The sequence below is a fragment of the Dermacentor albipictus genome, chromosome 1 (genome assembly GCF_038994185.2).
Source record: "Dermacentor albipictus isolate Rhodes 1998 colony chromosome 1, USDA_Dalb.pri_finalv2, whole genome shotgun sequence".
Lineage (NCBI taxonomy): Eukaryota > Metazoa > Arthropoda > Arachnida > Ixodida > Ixodidae > Dermacentor > Dermacentor albipictus.
In genome coordinates this window covers 352,516,571-352,536,971 of record NC_091821.1, presented here as the reverse complement: position 1 = coordinate 352,536,971, position 20,401 = coordinate 352,516,571, and the positions used below count along the sequence as shown (strand labels likewise).

The following is a 20,401-nucleotide window of genomic DNA, read 5'->3' as shown; positions in this document are numbered from 1 at the left end:
CACGGCCACTTACGTTGCCCACGAATAATGACGCCAGGGGTTACGTTTCGAACCAAAAGCCGTCGTAGGCACTAGAGGTAGCATGGACTCGAGCACAACTTTTATCGTGTACGCACCGAGTGTGGTGGGTAGCCGGTGGCCCCTGTTCTTGGTGGTAGCTCTCGCTCTCTTCGTTGTCTTCTTCTTTACTCTCGTCGTCCTCGTGGTGGGCGCTTTTTTGTCTGCGCAGGCGAGCGAACGATCGCGTGGTAAATTCAGCGAGAAGAGATCAGTGCGGTTGCTTCAGAGTGAAGCACGGTAGTCTGCACCGTCACGGAAATTTATTTGTTGCAAAAAAACCTGCTGCCCCACGCAGTTATTACTGCAGAGGAAGAGTGAGTGAATACAGGTAATACAAGGTGAGGACCAGGAGTTATTCCTCAGAATGTAGTGTGCGATGTTACGGGAGTATAAGCAAGAGCGTAGTCATCTTGCTGTCGTTGTATGTGGCAGATAGATGTCACTTCAATCTGTGGCGCGATATGAACGCGTGCAGCGTACAATTTTTTTTCCCACACTTATGAACGGGAGTGACTTTAGTGGAGTAGTTTCCCGCTAACCTCTCGCCATAGGACGAGATTCTTTCCCAGTTCAACGACCAACGTTTGCAAGCGACATATCCACCTCTACCTTATCCCCTATCATAGCCAAAAGACTACGTCACGTTTCTGACACGCGCACATATCTTCCCTTTTTATTTGAGCTTGGCGCATTTCGAGTGGAGGTTTCGTGTCCTCCACGGTATATATACACTGTAATCTCCGTGCTGTTCGTGTTAATGTTGTTTGTACGCTGCACGCTAGACGTATGTCGCCGCCTCTTCTCTTGAGAGGCGACTGGCTGTCCTGAGAAGAAAGGCGCGTGAAGTTCGGCTTAAATTTTTACTTGCTTTGCATCTCACAGACACGATTGTCACTGGGCATCTGCGCGCCGAACTTGTTTCTTTGCAATGCCCAAACCGTGGGTCATGTGTAAGCAACCATTAGATGCTTTTGTGATGCTTTCCTCCAGATTATCTGCTGGAAGCACCAGCAACTTATACACTCGCCGGTAGAGCTAAAGTGGCTGCAGCCACTTCAACTTGGCACTTGATGTACATCGATTTACCATATATCTTCAGGCACAACTACGCCACCAATCGGTTTTTATGGTAGCAGCGATGCGCCCTCACTCTGCTTCTTCCGCTAGTTCACCTTGCGCTTCTTACGTTGCGTATAACTGCGCGTTCGTTGCGAGTTTCGAGCCAAGTAAACCTTCCATTGGGGCCAGTTCATTACAAATAGTTTCATATAAACACGCCGTATTGCACAAAACCAATATAAGAACGACTTCCAAAACGGAGACGGCACATACATTACATAGAGCGCGCGAATGTGTGGTGTCTGTCTGGTCCTGAAGTCATTCTTGTATAAACAGTGTGCATGCAACATCTCAGATGTAGCTAATTCTGAATGTGCTAATAACCAGGACACCACATATCACCACGCCTGCGACGCTTTTTTATGGCGACCATTTCTTCACCAGATTATCACTTATTTGTCATTCGGTGCTAAACGCCCCTGTCGTGCTGTCATGTCACTGCGTCTTTATTTATGCAGCTTGTCCACGTGCTGGTACCCTAAGATGGCGGCCACGATGACGTCAAAGCAAACCGTTCATACGCGTTTACTCAAGCTAAGTAATCTGTTCGAGGCTAAAGTGGCGAACCAAAACATGTGCAGTTCCAGTATTCTGATTTCACTTACGTCGTTTCGCCTTCTGTTCTGCATAAATGAAAGACAGGAAAAAATGATGGAAATACCTGTAGGCAAATATTCCGCGCGGCTGTTCGTGGTTATTCCACGCGTTCGCCTGAGGTGCGAGAGCTCAAGCTTGTGTTAGGTCCTTAGGCTTACATACTTGAATGTGCAGCTTCATAGAAGGGAACCTTCCGGTGGTAGCCATCTGTTGAAATAAGTTTCAAGACAAGGTGCAACTTCTTTTTAATCCTTTCAGAATGTCAGCATGGAAATATTTTGCGTCTAGAAGACTTTTCTAAATAATATAAAGACTGGACAACAAATATTGTGCAAGAATACGTGAAAAAAAAAACTGTGTGCTAAAGCATGCGAAGCTCTTCGCGCGTATTGTTCTGCTTCTGTTCCCGTTGAGGTTAATTCATTGTATTGGCACAAATGTTTCAATTATACTTCGTTCTTCATTTAAAAATGACGTAACAAGAGCAAGAGGAACACGCAGACAAGAAATAATCTCTCAGTACGCCTATGCGGTCAGCGCATCTATGCGGTTTACTACATCATGTGAACGGTGGCGGTACTGATTGAACTGAGCCCATGGCTCTCCGTACGCGCAAGACAAGTAATGATGAAGAAACTGTACTGTAACAAATATAGCAGACTGAAGCAGTGTGTAATCACGTCTAGTCAGAGTAAAAGCATATTACGTTTTGGTGGGGCATGCTTTGAAAACGCAGAAACGTACCCCGGCCACGTCCACAGTTCTCAGATTGGATTGTCCTATTAGTACTTGATATAAAAGAAGTTGATCATACTCAAGGCTTACAACGCAATTCAGTATCGAAAGTGGCAAATCAAGCAAGAAGAAACTGTCAGCCAATTTAACATTGCGATGTTGGAACGTGCTTTCCGCAACTATACGCTGAATGGCATGAATGGAATACTTATACTCCAACGGTGTAACGCACATATCTGATACATTCCAATGATAGCTTACTCATTCCTATAGAATAGGTGGAACTTACCTCTTGCCTTAGCGACACGGTAATCTGCAGAAAAATACAACACCTCGTAAGTGATTTCTGCCATGACTTACGTTGCATCTTCATTTGCGGTTACGTATGCTGCGCCCTACTCGCGTAAACACAACTTGTTCGTAAGCAAACGATCGTCCTGCATCTAGCGTCAGGCAGGCACAAAGGGTTATTCTTTTGCATGGGGATCAGGTGAAAGATAACATGGAACAGAGGAGGGCCGCACTTGACGTGCGCTCGTATAAAGCTTTGTTGCCCTTCTTTCGCGCTGTGTTATCTTTAGATAACATCTCCGCAATATTTTAACCCCTTACCCGGCAATCAACTGAGTGCCGTTGTTGTGAACGCCCCCAGTTTCTCGCAGGAACAATGCGAGGAAGTTTGTTCGATGAATGGTTTAAGTGTACGGCACATAAAACATTAAGAAGTTCAGGGGAGGGGTGGAGTGGGTATTCTGTGAGTCCACCTAGTGGACTGTCCGCTTCGGCCGCTGTTTATTGGATGCAGCTGCACGTTTGACGAGGAGACGAGCAGCCCTAGCCTATCATCATCGGCCGAAATGGACAGTCCACTAGGTGTGCTCTTACAGAATACCGCCCCAGGAGGAACGTTGGCTCTGCAGTATACTATATTGTCTTAGATTGTCTTAGATTAGATTGTATTATAGAAGCTCTGCAGCGTCATTATGCGTCGCTTGGTATTTATTTCTTGAATAAACGTTGAAGGAGAGGAAAAGGCATGTTGACTTGTCAGGGACTTGAACAATGCATTCTTGCTTAAAAAAACACTGTGGTTATTGTGAACCGATTATTTATGACGCTGACAGGGTATGCCTATTTATGACTTACGGAACGGATCATCATCGTTGAACACCTTGAAATCTGTAACGAGGAAAGCAGGCAAATTACGAGTTTTGCCGCCAAACTATACAAAAGCGCGTCTCGCGAAACTTCAAAAGGAAGGAATATGGCGATAATTCAGAGTACAAGACTGACTAGAATGCGCGGTCAGCAATTATTGCTCGTTCTTGCATTGTCGCAGCAAACGAATGCTTTGCCCCACAACTTTGCAGTCTTGCAGCGAAGCGTCTAAACAGTCGCAGTTTCTGTTCTTGTTTTGTAAAGGTAACATGTTGTTATCAATCCAAATAAAAACTTGTCATTACCTCTTTGTTTGTTTCGCTTAGCACTGCACTATAGGAAAGTCTTCATTCTCCAAACCCGAAAAGTATAGCGGTTTAATTTAAATAAGTGATAAGGTGAAGTCGTAAGTGCGATGTTCTTCGCCTCGGCATTGCACAGGCAAAATATCTTTAATAGAGTGGAAAAGCGGGGAGAAAAGGAAGGGTAAGAGCCGGGGTTTATTTATTTTGGTTTACTATATAATTAGCTTCTTGCGTATCAAGTTTCCCACTGCAGGTGCTTCGGAATACGTAAACAGCCTCATAACTATTCAGAAGCGCAGACATCTTCAAAACTTTGACGTGTTGCACAATTCTTTCCTTTCCCGGATTTCGCTTCAGCCTACGGACAAGGCTAAGCTGCATTATCATTATGACAGTCACGTTGTCCGCTTGGGTACCAGGTTGCGCTGCGTGCATTTTGCGCGGATTTAGAAACTGCGCTCGGGTCCTTATCTACAAACTGTGCTCTTCACATGCTTGGCGGCAACGCCCCTTACTCCTCTGCCATTTCTGTGTAGTTTTATCAGCTGGACACGCAGTAACTGTGATAGCGATCCTATCATCATTTAACCGACTCGGCAACATAGCCAACGTTTTCGCGCTACAGTAGGCATTGCCTGCGAAAGAGGCCTAATTTACTACTCCGACGAACGACGCGAAGGGGTCCCACGTGCAAGTCTGGAAGTCGCAGGCATGTGCCTTCGGCGTAAACAACTGCCCCTGACAAGGAGGAAAGGAAATAAATGAATTTGCTTGCCATATTGCCTGGGGCGATAATCTGTGCATAGTATTTATACTCTTTCCCGCTAGAAGGCTCGTGGCCGGCAGTGTTGCTTTAGAAAGTGTTTAGTTTACTCTTGTCGAACTGAGGGATATTGAGGTACATATTTAGGAGGCCCCCTCTGGGTGAGAAATATTGTGCCTGACTGCGCTTCGCACAACCTTTTTCAAACGCTGAAATACTACCACTTGGATCATTTCAGCGCTTGAGAACGCATGAATGAACGACGGTCTTTGCGTTCTACAAGCGCTCGCACACGAACGCAGAATCAGCGTCTGTGCGCTGTTCTGATAGTGCTGCTAAGGCAACAGATTACCCCTATCCTTACACACAGGTTTCGCAAAAGTAGACGGAACGTAGGTCGCAAGATGAACGCTAGTCGTGTGCGCACCCCGTTCGACCTCGCCTTATATTGGCTATAAGCACCACCGGCCAGGGTTTTCGTTAATCAACCTAGCGTCGCCGACACTGGTCTCAAGGGGTGCGAAGAAAACGCGACGTCATTACTAATAACAACGACGCACATTTCGTCACTCGCCCGAGTGTTAGTCACAGGGCCCTGTCTATCTCAGCCTCATGAAATGCTCGGACTTGTGATGTCGACAAGCAAACGTGGCCAGCCATGTGCAGAGCATTCGCACTTCCACATTTGGACATCTTGGACACTTCTGCCTCGAAATAAGTGGTCGGAAAAGTCACGGTGAATGTTCGTCGCGCTCTTCCCACTTTGCTTCCACCACTCGCGTATATAGGCTGCGTGTTCTGGCGCTATACTGTCCAATGTGGAAAGGTTCAGCGCACAATGTCTGTAAATGCGTGAACTCCGGCTTGCCTCCGCGCTATGCAGCGCCTATTCACGACTTGGAATGGGACCCACTGCTTAGGCCGAATCAATAAGTTGGACACCTGATCAGAAATTAAGATATGGAGCGCTGGCGCTCACAAATACCGGTGTCTATCGCAAGTGGCATTGTTCAAAACGTTTTTTCTTTCCCAAACAGCGGGGACGTACAACCTCCTTCCGAGTTGGACGACTACCTTATTACATGTAATTGTAAGGCAATTTGCGAGGCTGCGATGTTCATCTAATTTTTCTGACCATACTAACGAGCGGGCTTCACTGCAGTAAGAATGTGTTGGAGAAGTTTGCTTGCAGGAGCAAACAGGTGGCGGTGTCTCTCGCATCACATACAACCTTTCATAAACGGGACAGAAGCACTCTCATTAAAACACATGAGCCGGATAATAAGTATTCCGATAGCAAGGTGAACATAAATGGAGGAGTGTGATATAATGAGGTATTGCGGCGGCATACGCACCACTGGACTCCGAGTCCTCGACTGACACTAATCTCACTTTGGGTGGTGGCGCCCCCGGACCGGCTGGTGCCGCTGAGAGAGAGAGAGAGAGAGAAACAAAAAATGTAAACGATGTTTTGACATGGCAATTTTTTCAAACTTGTGCTTGGGGAAATACTTCACGTGCTTATCAGAACGCGTCACAGCAAGAAAAAATGAAGTGGCTTGCAGTAATACAGACTAGAAGGGGAAAATTTGTTACTCGCAAAACTGAAGCAAAAATATTTTTCTATAGAACTGCTGAGCTTGTATTAACCGCTACTGCAAATCATATGGTAAAAAAAGGAAGCTGCCAGGGTATCTTTTTTTTAAATTTTGCACTAGCTAATCTATTGCATAAGAAGGATAGGGAGGGTTATACTAAGGAATGCAGGCTTTAGCTGGTATTTAAAACGTTAAAGAATATCAAAACGCAGTACACTATATTGTGGTGTCTGCTCTTTATTTGGTTAGTTGAATGTGCCACTAATGTAGGGTTTTAGCTGCTAGGCCGGTATTATTTATTTTTTGTCTCATGATGAAAGCCGTATTACACAATAAAAACACCGTACGCGTAACATTATTTTCTTCATACAAAAAGTTGGCTTAAGCACAGTGAGATCACTTCCAAAAAGTATACTTCCAAGATGCTACTTTCCTAAGTATTGCACTATTTATTGCTACAAAATAGTAAGCTTTATAACGCACACACACACGCACACACGCATGCACACACACACGGCCGCACAGCATCTTCCTGGAGCTCCCCGTGACTACACCATTGGAACGGTCTCGTAACGCGATAGACCACTATGCAATCTTCCAGCATCGCTTACCTGTTGTAACATTCTGGTTGACGTCTGAAAAGGAAAGGAAAATAAACACGGCGAGTTTAACAAGCAAATTGCTACAAAACGTCAAGCACATCGCTTGGCGTATTGCGTTGCACTGCCAACTTTGCCTGTCGGGATCCCTCCGGTACTTGTTAAATGCGGTTTTCGAATAGCGTGTTAGAAGATTGGCAATCACATTCTAAATCGTTTGACGAAAGTACACCGACAGGGAGCATTATTGACATGCGCCTGTATATATGTTAAGGCCTTCGCAACAATCTGTGCGTGACTCGCCACGAGTGCCATATACGGAATAGTGAGGTTACAGCAAGAAATGTCGTTTCGACGTTATCCCTTCCATTGTGACGTACAGATAGCCCAGCGTGGGACTTGACTTCATGGGATATTCCGACTCCGAAACACGCCCCAGGTTGCGATGCACTGATCGCGTGACTGATTTGCACCATCTTCGGCGCAGTGCCAGCCAGCCCCACTGAGAAGCTAACAGAGAGCCAGAAGAACGCCCCTTATAACAACGTGTTCATTATTAACAGCTATGCTCGAGCAAATACTCAAGCTTCTCTTCTTACAAAGTTCGAAATGAATCGTGAAACGTCGGCTTAAGGCTTCGGCAGACTCTCATCTTTTTTTTTCTTTTTTATTTCCGCACACAACTCTTCTGATACCTTAACTCCTGAGCGGACACCCTGCAGCTCTTGAAAGAAGTGTGAGCCATATCATGCACGACTGGACCAACTTGCTCGACCGCACGTTATGGCTATCTCATTCCTTGAATTATGAAAGAGTTTACGGACAAGCGCGTCTTCGTAAGAAAAGGTGCTATGAATATAGTGTAGAAAGAAATGTGTGGTTGGTTCGTGTGTATTAAATATAAGCTGGTGCGTACACTTATGTTTATGCACCCACCGCATCGAATGACATCCATCGGAAGAACGCGTGAAAACATATCACGATACATTATTTTCGCATTTCGACTAAACTCGGGAATATATAAACAAGGACGAAGGTCTCTGTCTTGAAGCTATATACGCATTACGCGGTAATACCGCGAGGGCTAGGCAACATACAATATAGACGATATTAACTTTGACATTTCGGTTGCTGCCATGTCGCATTTCTAGCGCTGAACTCTTGGTATTTTATTTCTGTATTTTATTTGTTTTATTTATGGATGCTGTTGGCCGCCTTGGCCGTAACAGAGTGGGTATAGCAAATTTAAACATTGAATTGAAAAATCAAACAAAAGTAGACAGAACATGTAGAAGAGAGATAAGGTAGACAATATTTTGGATAACATGTTTGTCACACTATGACAATGATAACGCGCGTATAGGATATGACGTAGAAAAATACTACGGGATACATTTTAAAATATTGTTATAATGCATGCATGATATACAAAATGCATATTTCACACATACACAAAAAAATGTTACCACGTTCCTCGAAAGTTTCAGTGCTACCGGAACGTAGAACAGACAGTGGTAAACAGTTCCATTCTTTTCCACACACACACACACACACACACACACACACACACACACACACACACACACACACACACACACACACACACACACACACACACACACACACACACACACACACACACACACACACACACACACACACACACACACACACACACACACACACACACACACACACACACGCACGCACGCACACACGCACACGCACACGCACACGCACACGCGCACACGCACGCACGCACACGCACACGCACACGCACACGCACACACTCACTCACTCACTCACTCACTCACTCACTCACTCACTCACTCACTCACTCACTCACTCACTCACTCACTCACTCACTCACCCACACACCTCGGCGGACCTCGGACCTCGGCGAAGTGTTACGAAACACGTCATATTGACACTTGTATTCCAGTATGACGGGATGCAACGCACCAAGCTGCGCAAACCGCACGGAAGCTGGCAAAGCTTCTTATGCGGGGCCGCGCGAACGGGCAGACGTGCGCCGGCGACGAGTATGGCTACTGCGTATCAGCCGAGACCGGCCGGCTCCGAAAGGGACCAGAATATGCGAGATGCGTTCTCTTTAGTTACATTGGCGAGTTTGCCTTGTTTACACTAAAGCAACATTCATCTCTAGTGACACCCCCGTTAACGCTGAGATGCGTATGGGTGGCATGCTGGAAGGTTGTTCAGTTGTACGCTTTTTGGCGTACATGTGAAGCGCGACACAGACGCGGGACAAAGAATGAACGACATGTCTGTGTCGCGCTGCACATATACGCCAAGAAGGTTAACTTACCAACTAGCCCAATTAGTGGTCTCGCTTTTACGATTGCTCCGACTATGCGTCTCTACAACAGTGTTTTCAAAACATAGTAAGTACTAGCGGATGCTATTTGCCCGCTGCACCCTGGTTTTTCCCTACTGTATTTAATTTTTTGTCGGCGTTCTGATTTTTTCATGTAACGTTGATTGATGTGCTAGTGTTCATTGTTTTGTAGTTAGCGAAAACATCGCGTGCTCCCGCTTACAAGACAGCTGCATGATAGCTTCAGCATTTACCGCCCGCAATATCTTGCCTGTTCGATCGGCCTTAGTCGAGGTGAGCAATGTAAAATTATGCCTGTATGTTTAATAAGCGCTGTGTTATAGCAAATTGACCCGAGTAGTGTGAAAACATTAAGAAATATATGTCATACCACAGTCTGCAATATGTGAATAATTACTTTGTAAGTTTGCCAACTTTGCAAGTTTGCCATCTTGATGTGATTAGTGCAATAAAAATTACCTGTTGTTACTTTTAATAGCTTTTCGCCTTTCCAGTTGCTCTGACTTCTGCCCCACAAGGCTCTAAGAAACAGCACTCTTGCCCTTCTGCCTGCAGCCATTGGTAATCCATTCCCTAGTACAAAATAAAATTTGATCTTGACGCTTGTCCATATTTAATCTTTTTCCCCTTGAAGATTTGCTGCTACGAAGCAGCTGGTAAGTCTGCGGTACGAATGAATCGTAAAAATAAGCTGTGCACAAAGTGCGTGCATGTGAACATTTGAAATGCTTTTAAATCTACGTGTAGCTGCTGTGAACGACGGTTAGTGATAAATGACGCTCTGGTAACAGTTCCTGACATTAATACAGGCACAATAGTTGTCTTAACAACGATCAGTAATCGGCTGGTTTCGGCAACTACAATTCACTCACATAATTGTCCACCTTACGTGTGTGACGCCTTATATAAACACCCTTTAAAACATTTCTTGCCTTCCGGCCTCGGTGAGAAAACTTCATTTGCATGCTGGAAAATATTGCACTGCTTTTTGTTGCATGCTACAGTGCGTTCGCACGCGAACGTTTGAGCTGTTTGAGCCACGGGCATAGTCAGGATTTTATTTCGGGGATCGAGGGAGGTCCTACTTACATGTACGTTGGTGCGTGTCTTTCTGTATGTGTGTATATATGTACATACTAACAAAATTTCGGAGAGTTCGAACCCTACCCCATTCCGGCGAGGCCAATGGTTCGAGCGTAGCCTACATTAAAAAGTGCCACCTGCTCAGCGCTTGCGAACGATTGGCGAATGTAGCTCGCGACCAGCAGGCAAAAAAGCAAATGGAACACCGCACGGCATTTGCCTCCTACACGCGCGAGGAGTAGCTTCACTGCATAGCTGGAACATACTGGCGTACCTATGCGCAACTATGCTCCCTGCGGGAGCATATACAGGGACACTACACAGGACTAGTGCAGGTGTGTCAAGCTATGGAAGCATTTCAGAAATAGTCAGTTCGAGAATATATACCGCTATAGAATTATCCTTGCAGCTTTCCTTTGTGTTTTTCTCAATTTGGTCAATCCTGACTGGAACGAATCCCATTAGATATTGGCGTATTATAACGTTGATCTAGTGAATGTTAAGTACGCGCGTAGCTTGGTGGGTTCGGATGCTCGCTTTAGTTTGCGGGGAAGGAACCACAACATCTTTTTTTTTCGCAGCTGTACAAATTATGTTCACATGGGGCGTCCAGCTTAAGTCTTTCGAAATGGTAACCTTTAGCCAGCATTCGAGCTGCAAAGTGAAAGTACAAATGCGCTCGACATCTAATGAGTGTTTGGCTCGGCGCCAACGCGCACGGTCGCTCAGAAACGACCAGTTGATAAACTCCATATCTTACAGATGACAAAGTTAATCGACCCAGATCGACTAGAAAGCTCGATCCATTAAAAAAGGCGTCCTGCGTCGCGATACTGTACAATTTTACCCGCAAATGCGCTTCGTTGATTCACGAGTGCACGCAGCATGCGTGTCGGACGTGGCAAACGCACCTTTGTGGAAGACCGTACGCATACGTGCAACCTTTATTACTTTTGTGCGATTGGCTATAGACGGGCGCGCACTTGTGTGTGTAGGTACGTACCGAGTCGCTGCTTCATGAGAATGGACAGACCGATGACTCCGCCCACCACCATGATGACGATGACGACGCTGCATACGTAGACCACCGCATCCGGCACCACTGGGTCATTCTTGCCTGGGGCCGCCCCCGCGTCGGGGGGCGGCTCGGCCGTAGACATTGACATCTCCGTCCTGCGAGCGTCGCGAGCGTTGTCAACGATATTTCACACGAATGCGACAGTAGCGTATCGAATTTCTTAGCGCATCACGGCAGCTACCACGTGACAGCTACACCACGCGACAGCGTTTACATGTGGAGCATCCTTCTCCGTTCAGAACAGGCCAGAACCAGTTCCCGCCGATTGGCGAACGCAAATAAATCTCAAAAACACGGTCACATGTCATGAGCGCTATTGCCGTGACAGTGTTACCGCGATTCATTTTTCCTTGATCATAGACGTTCCTCTGGTACCTCCGCCGGCGACTGGTCAAGAGTGCATAGGGAGGCAGCCGTCTCACTTTCCCTCTTTTCCTCGATGTGATACGCCAGCGCTTACATTCACCACTTGGAACGACTCTCCCAGTCTCGAACCGCTCTTCCGTTGCATGAATGTAATTTGCCCCTTCCTGGCGCATAAGCGCAATTCACGTGCGTTGCGATGCGCTAAAAAACTGCCATGCGACGCGCCACTTGTCACATTCACACGAACGCCACTACGCGCTCCGTGGCTTCGTTTACGTGAATTCAACGCGAGCCTGTCGAGTTCAGTTGAACGAAGCCACGGAGTGCCCAAACCCATTCTTGAGAGGGACGCGAATGAGTGCGTGCTGAGGCAGCCCGACGCGACTGCGTTTACGCGGGTCTCGCCAGATGGCTTGTGCAGGTCAAACCGCCCCTTACTGGTGGTTCGACAGAACTCGTCTCGACGGTCGTTCGGCCTGACCCAGCGTATAGCGTTCACAAGAACTTGACTAACGGCTTTCGGTTAGGCAAGATGACTCCACCTTAACTCTATCGGGTTCTTGCAGCGTATAGTTTGTGTAGAGCTTGTACGTATTGTATTGTATTGTATTGGGTTTTATGGCGCATAAGCGACTTAGGCTATCATGCGCCAAACACACGGTATAACTTATTTCAAAATTGGGTATCCTCAGCGAGGTCCTTGTCCGGACAAGGCCTCTGAGGAGCCCAACAAACCAAATGAAGACCTCAGCCTTCTTCTCAGAACTGAGAAAACGGGTGAGGTGCATCATAAGATGCGTGAAAAAACCTGGTAATAATTTTTAAGATTAGTAGTTCTGTGATACTCGTGATTCTGTGATATTTCGTTTAGGATCGCTGCGTCTTTCAAAAAGCTAAAAACAGATGAAGTTTCTACTAGTGGATTATCTCCTAAAAGCAGACTGGGATGGAAGGGAATGCGTTCATTGTAAAATACAGTAAAATGTTTTTTCCTTAGCCGTTCGAGCTTGTACGTGTACGTGCGCGCCCATATTGTGGCATTGAGCAGTGGTTGGAGGTGACACGCAGTGTGATGATTATCTTTGTTCCATTATTCAAGTGCTATCGAAATACGTGCGCTTTTCGCAGCAGGGCGGACTGTCCATGCTTTTGCTCGAGGAAGGTTGAGGGGATTCTCGTTAACGCATAGGAAATCGAGAATGGTGGCGAGTGAACGAGTGCAAATGATTCGATTCGTTACCTTTGTGTACAGAATCGTACCTATGACAAGATGTTAACGCGAAGAGAAGTTCACTGTGAAAGTAACCCTGCGTATAGGACGCTGATGTCACGACAGCGAGCCGGTGATGAAGGCCCGTATTCAGAAAGCAGTGCTGTGAATACGCTAATCCGGTTTGAAAGAAGAGGCTCTAGCCAATAATTATAGCGTACATCACTACAAGTAATATCAGCGATTGCAGTCGGCAGGTGCCACGCAGTTCTTCTGGACAAAAAGCTGTGCTTCCGAACTTGCCAACGCACCGCCTCGTGATTTACACACCGCACCGTGGACAAGTACTTTTGCGGCTGCTGTCTGGGTTTGCCCTCAAGCCAGGCGTGTATGCTAGAAAAGTGGCAGACTTATGCAAGACGCCGAGCAGAGGCAAGTCAGCAAGATGTCTACGCTGGCTATGACGCACATGGCCCCCGCTACAGCGGCCACAGCTGCTCCGACTGCGAGCAACCCCCAGCGCCAAACACCTGATGGAGGAATGTGCGGCACACGAGGCTGTGCGGAGAAAGCGCCTTCGCCAGAAAGAGACACCGAGCTACGAGGAGTGAGTCTAGAGGACCGTCGCGCAGCGCTGCAGTGCCCCTGGCTCCAATACAACCGCATCCACAGCGGTTGTAGCCATCCAATATATAAAACATTTATTCAATCAATAAATGGTTAAAGTGTTTCTCAAGCTTGACCTTTGTGTCCTGGGGCCGCATTTTGTAACGATCCTTTTAATAATTATTTTTTCTATTATCCGTCGTTCCGTGCGACGGATCTCGCGGAGACGACGGTGGCATGGTGTCGTCGGAGCCAATAGAAGAGGGTGAAAAGAATGAAAAAAAATCAATAAACAGTCAGAAAATGCGATTCCAGGATCGCTTATATCGGAGAGCCCTCGTTTAACTCGTCGAACGAGGAATTTCCCTCGTTGACCAGGGAAATCCCTTGTTCCTCTCGTCAGCGACGGTGGTGAACACGAATGAAGCATTCGTAAAATCGTGACCGCGCGCTTGTACACAACTGCAGGCCGAAACAAGTGGCACGGAACAGGAGAGGGGCGCTCACAGAAACCAGTAAAGCCGAACCTAAAACAATGATCACAAAAGCCGAGGCACGTCGCTCTTGAGAAACCCTGGAACGGCCGGGTCTCTCTTCAGCTGACATGGCACACCCGGCGAGGCGTGCGAATGCAAGTGCCGGATATTGCGCGCACGTGACCGCTGTTTGGGACGCGCGAAAGAGGCATGCATTGAGTTTTGTCACTGGAACATGACTTCCCTCGCGCTCAGCAGCGCTTCTTAGCAATATTTTTAGATCGCGAGAGGGAAAGTTCTCATCCACGTGACTGTATAGTGCGAAGCTACAAAGAGAACTGATATTTGGGCAAGTTCTTTTTTAAGCTTCACCAGATGCACAGCGCAAGAACACAACGACGGAAACAAAGACGAAAGGAGGGGCGTTGACCCGCAGCTGAGAACTTAATTGAAATGAACACACGTTTTTTTACACGGTCACGTCACGTGAACTCCCAAAAAACGCTATACAAGAACAGCGCCAACAAATTCTCAGTTGCGAGTCGTCACCCGCCTTGTCGTCTTCGTTTCCGTCCGCGTAAGATGAAGACTACATAAGATGAAGACTACATAAGATGAAGACTACATAAGATGAAGACTACATAAGATGAAGACTACAAAGGAAACCCTTGCGGGTTTCTCAGAGAGAAAGCTTCGCAGTTAAAGAAAAATTCGTCCTGGTTCAGGGATCGAACAGGAAACCAACGCCTATCCCCGGGGTGGTCGATGCACCACCTGTGCTAACCTGGAGGCTGGCAGGTCGCAAAGGCGAGGTCGAATTAATCTGCGACTCGAAGCATAAGGACGGTGAATCAGTTTTTCGGAAGCCCGAAAGGCGTAGCTTGTAGATTTGTGCTACAGTCAGGTGAACGACAACTTTCCCTTTCATGACAGTACCTCTACCTTGCGGGCCTGCGAAGAACTAGTTTGCCATATATTTAGATAACCTTTACACATAATGCGTAGATTACGCTGCGTCCCCGATCAAGAAAAAATAAAACACCATATGCTGCCATTATTCATAACCAACAATTCTAGATAATCGTATTCGACATCCTACAAAAACAAAACAAAAATAAACGATGATCTCACATATGACCATATGAAGTTATTGGACAGGAATGCCATGGTAATATACGGACAATTTTATTAGGACATGTCTTCCCTTTCCTGCTTGTGGAGAAACAACACACATCTTACTCAAAATAACGTTCTGTTAATTAACATTGTAATGCCGTAAGTTCATTTCTGGCCATATATATAGGATTAATAATTGTAGACTGGTGGCTGCTCTATTGTCACACAGTCTGCAGCCACACGTCTATAAACTTTCGACAGTTTTGTGAAAAATGTTTTTTAAGAGACCTCGCTGACTAATCTCTAAACTTCGCAATGCAGGCGAACTCGCGTCAGAGGACCTTCCTTCCTTCTGCGCACACAGCCCGCTCGCTGGCGCACCTCAAGTAGTCGAGTGGCTCGGCTCTTGCTGCTTCGGAGCTCGTTTGAAATAAGGCAAAAAAAAAAGAATAGGAAATTAAAATTTAAAGTTGGGACTGTTTCCCAGCAGCTTTCGTTTTATCTCTCCGTTACTGCCCTTTTTTTCTAATTTCTTTAACGCAGCGTCGCCGCCGTCGTACCGGCTGGTGACACTCCGCCGGTTTTCCGCCTCTCGCGCGACGTGTATCGAACCGGCCCGACGCAGTGCCGTTGGGAGGCCCGACCGGTGGCGGCCTTTCGTATAACAGGGAGCGCGCCCTGCGCGGCCCCGGGGCGAGAGTTGTGCAACTGCAGCACGTATACAGAGAATGTGCCGAGCGCCGCGGGGGATCTTCTCGCGAACGGGCAATCGAGGTCGCCCCGGCGTCGCGAGCGTGCGAGCGAACGCGTGACTTGGGTGCCCGAGCGGCGGCGGCGACCGACGACTCAACGGTACCGCCGCAAATCGGCCGCGGGACAAACGCTGCTTGTCTCGGTGAACGGTTGCGCGACACGGCGGCAACACTCGGGGCGACCGAGTGGCTTTACGCGGCCACGAAAAAAAAAAGCAGATCGCGCGCGATTAAGGCAGCGACCAGATGAAACGCATTTCCGGTGGGTTAAATCTTTTGTTTTTTTTTCTTTTTTACGCCGTGTCGTGTCGCGTCGCGGTGTCGCGCGGCGCGATGACCGCGCCGTTATATCGAGGCCGAAGTGTATATGTACACGTGCCGTGGGCTTGGCGATTAGCGCGGACACTCCGGAGTGTTATAGGAGAGTGCTTTGGCACAACGTATTGTCGCTCTTACCGTCACCGTCACCGCTTTCTCCCGGCTGCTCATATGCACGATAAACCCTGACCCTGGGGCAGGCGGTATCGGTAACTGTATGACGCTTGCGCTACGCCGAAACGCTATGTTCTAAGTAGTAATAGGAACGTGATAATAACGCCGACACGTGACAAGATGTTGGGTGCGAAGATGTGTATACTTACATCTTGGAAGATTTTTCTGCAACAAAAAGAGAGAGAAAAATGACTGAGCGCTACTAAACAGGTTGTATGAAAACTGAAACTGACACGCGTGTACATGGCGGACGCGCTACCACTCTTTCTTGCAATAAATAAATAAATAAAGCTAGCGCACATTGCTGTCGCATGTTTTCGCATTCGATCAGGGCGTGTTTGTCTAAATCTGACGCGGCGCTTTATGGAGAAAATCGGCAGCGCCGTGGAGTGTCGTTAATTCGACTACGTGGACTTTTGTATGGTTCTCATTCGCTTATATTGGTCATTGCGGAATATATCGTGTGTGACCTAATTACTGATTTGTTACGTTACTTTTTTCAGCACCACAGTGCAAACAATTATCGCGCCGTAAATTATCACACAAAATTGCATTTCGTACCCGTAAGATATATATTGTTATGGCAGTGGCCGCGATCTATACACTGATGCACTGTGAAATAGGGCAATCGGAGAAGAATACCGTTGGACCCATGCCCTCCCTCTCTCCCTTGTTTTACGAATAGAAACTAGCGCGTCCGAAATGACACATCGCGTTGCACTTGCCTTTTCATTCGGGCGCATAACGAAAGGGTGTCTTAAACAGCGGATGGCGCCGATTAAGCCGCACCTTACCAAGCATCAAGGGATAAGGGAAACCAAGGTGCAACTCTGTTTCATGTTACGACTGTGGATAAAAAAGGGCGTTCCACATCAGCCTCCATGGCAGATGTCGAACCTCCTTATGGCCCCTGAGTAACAGGCCCAGAGCTAGATACAGTACGCATGTACTCAAGTACTCAAGAAGGTATGCCACAGATGAAGAGACAACTATAGTCGTAGCTAAATTGGTAAAGCACCGTACGCCTAATGATGTGGGCTCAATGTTGGCGGCAAGTTTCACATTAATCCATGTTATATCGTGCATATTACTCAGTACGATAGCAATGGGTACATTACTCAGTCTCCCCGTTTATTCCATTGTCTTCATTAAGCAAAAAAAAATTATTTCTTAATTTCAGTTGAACGAACAGTCAATTTCCCCTGTGCCTTGCTGATCTGTTTGTTGGATTAATGAGCCGTGACGTCAAGCAAATGAACCGACAGCCCGTACAGTGAAACGGGTACGGGGGCAAGCAAGTCGTGGTGCTCAGTATCGCGTCCATGGCTTCGTCGAGCGATTCGTGTTACCAGTGAAAACAGCGGTACACTCGCGTCACGTTGCCGTTACCGGTAGGCAAGCCTCAATGTTACAGAAAGTTCCGCATGCTGAGCAGCAATGGAACAGGGTGTACGCAGGGTTCCTCGACACTGCGTCCTTGCCAAGGGCGGTGACAAACGTATACACACTCCGACTGGGACCCAATAAGCCCGCAATCTCACGGCGTCGCAGACGCTAAAGGACAGCCGTATCGCAAAAATGAGCGGCTCATTTTTCATCCTTTGTTTAACGGTATCCCCAGAATGCCCAAACGCCGGTTCACGTCAAGGTAAATTATAAGGAATGGATCACATTTATTTGTCATTCGTAAAATAACAATAAAGTGTTATTTGCGTTATAAATTGAGTATTACTGTAGTTAGTACTTGGTTTTCTAAGCTATCCAAACGTGAAACTTCGCTCCGACGTGTTGGAAACATTACTGCGGCTTTTGCATTGTTTCACACTCCTAAATAGAAGCGTCAAACAGCGTGTCAAACGTGACACATTGGGCTGTTCGCGGGGAAATGCTAACCGGCGTTCCGTCATTCATTTCGAGCTTAGCGACATGATCTGAGCCTGTTCGTGACCCCGCACGGGAGCCCGGTTGCGCGGGACCTGTCAAAGACTGTCGCCGCACTTGACAAGAGAGTTGCCGTCGAGCCAACCTCACAGCAGCGGGCGACGGAGGCACTTACATGGCGACCGTCGGAGTGCAAGGGTGCGAGGCGGCGCTTGGTCGTCGCCGAGCGGTCGTGCGGCGGCCGGTCGGGTCGTCCTTCTGCGGGCGCGACACCGGCAGGGGCTGCGTAGCCGAAAAGGGGTTCGCGGACCCGAAGCCAGAGCCGCCGCCGTGTGAGCTCGTGCCAGGCAGCACGCGTCGGCTCGCGCCACCGCTTCGGCGTCGGCTTCCTCGTCTCCGCGACCGCTTTCCTTTTTTTCTCTCTCTTTTCAACTCGTTGTCATTGTCCGCGTAAGTTGATTTCTTTATATACTAATTTATTTTTTTTCGCCTTCTTTTCCTTGACTCCCTGATCTTTTTCCCCCCACTCCCCTTTCCCTGTGCAGTGCTGTTGAGGTGTCCTCCTCTGAGAGACAGTTACGGCACTGCACTTCTCTCTTCCTCTCCTTCAAAAGTCACTACACACTTTATATACTAAAGCTAAACGCAAGAACGTAAAAGAATGCATCTGCTGAAACTTGAACGAATGAATTCCGAGGTTTTACATGCCGAAACCCCCGATTTCATTTGATGAAATCCAAGCTCCCACTTTTTGAATTTCGCGTCGAAACCACAACGTTGTATACGTCGGTGGGACGTCACGAATTTCAAAGCTTGCTCCCGTGTTTCATCTGTTATTGCGCTGCAAATATTCTCGAAACTTGCTAAGTTTGGTTTGTGGTTTCGTTATAATATAAGAGATTTGTTAGAGATAGAAAAAGAATTTAGTCGTTGGCGTGATTCCTAATGTCATGGTGGTCTGTTGCGAATACTTGAAGGCGGCGTCGCTGGCTGCCTTTCGTTTTTTAGTCTTTTCTGGCTCACCATTCCCCTTAGTGCGAAAATTCTTTTATGGTATTGGACAACGGTAATTTACTAATACATATCACACGAACTTACTCTTCAGCATGGCTTTATCACAGTGCCCTTAGCAGCGTCTTTGATACGCTGGAAGGAGGATTCACTTGTGTATATTGTTCAGCAAATTAATAAGTAAACGATTACCACGGTAATTATTTTAGTGGCCTGTCCCATCCTCGTCCTTTATTATTATTATTATTATTATTATTATTATTGTTGTTGTTGTTGTTGTCGTTGTTGTTGTTGTTGTTGTTGTTGTTGTTGTTGTTGTTGTTGTTGTTGTTGTTGTTGTTGTTGTTGTTGTTGTTGTTGTTGTTTGAATGTACCCTCTATGACCAGAAAGAAATCTGAGTATATAAGTTGTTTTAATTTTCTTAGACGGGGTATGGTGTTTGGGCTTTGTGAGATCTCCTTCTGCATATCGGAATTCGCACCTCGTTGCTGACATGAATAAACCGATTCTGGTTCCTGTTGGGGGGTTAGCTGACATCTTCACGACACGCGGCTTCAGCCGCGCGTGGTAGTGACGATGGCGATGTGATTCCGCCGCCGTAACAAAGGTCATACAGAAGTACTTCTAGCCTGCAGTTTACGGGATGCAGGACATATATTTCGGACTATGGGTAAACTACAACTTCAGTTAGCGTGTTTCTGCATTTTTGTATGTCTTTTTTTTCTCCCTCTCTTTCTCTTTCATCGGGCCTCATTTTACAGTACATCTGAAGTAGCACACCAATCTTGCAATAGGTTCATTTCTCCGGTTAACATTAACCAATTCCATCTTCATCTCTTCGATAAAGAGTGGTAGAGCGAAATTCCGTCTATCTTCAGCAAACTTTCATCCTTGCGATGTGCACCAGAAGCTAAAAGATATTGTTCTGTTAGTTCAATAGATATGACATAATTTTGGGTTGTCCTCAGGCACGTGCCCAAAGGGAGGCCGGGGGGTTGCCCGGCCCCCCCTCCCCGAAATTAAGCAGCATATCCCC

General features: G+C 46.9%; 1 protein-coding gene across 4 annotated transcripts in view; it reads right to left on the bottom strand.

Moving 5' to 3' along the window:
* The window catches only part of LOC135909606 (uncharacterized), a 53,914-nt gene extending 35,168 nt beyond the window's left edge, over positions 1 to 18,746 (bottom strand). For all 4 annotated transcript variants that reach the window (XM_065441586.2, XM_065441589.2, XM_065441588.2 and 1 more), the window contains exons 1-10: positions 18,529 to 18,746; positions 16,622 to 16,637; positions 11,380 to 11,549; positions 6,947 to 6,970; positions 6,093 to 6,164; positions 3,658 to 3,690; positions 2,801 to 2,824; positions 1,939 to 1,983; positions 1,785 to 1,802; positions 117 to 221 (exon numbers count right to left, since the gene is read on the bottom strand). In XM_065441586.2, coding sequence (XP_065297658.2) covers positions 117 to 221; positions 1,785 to 1,802; positions 1,939 to 1,983; positions 2,801 to 2,824; positions 3,658 to 3,690; positions 6,093 to 6,164; positions 6,947 to 6,970; positions 11,380 to 11,549; positions 16,622 to 16,623 — 493 coding nt within the window. In that variant the 5' untranslated portion in view covers positions 16,624 to 16,637; positions 18,529 to 18,746. The remainder of the gene's footprint in view (positions 1 to 116; positions 222 to 1,784; positions 1,803 to 1,938; positions 1,984 to 2,800; positions 2,825 to 3,657; positions 3,691 to 6,092; positions 6,165 to 6,946; positions 6,971 to 11,379; positions 11,550 to 16,621; positions 16,638 to 18,528) is intronic.
* Positions 18,747 to 20,401: the final 1,655 nt, after the last annotated feature.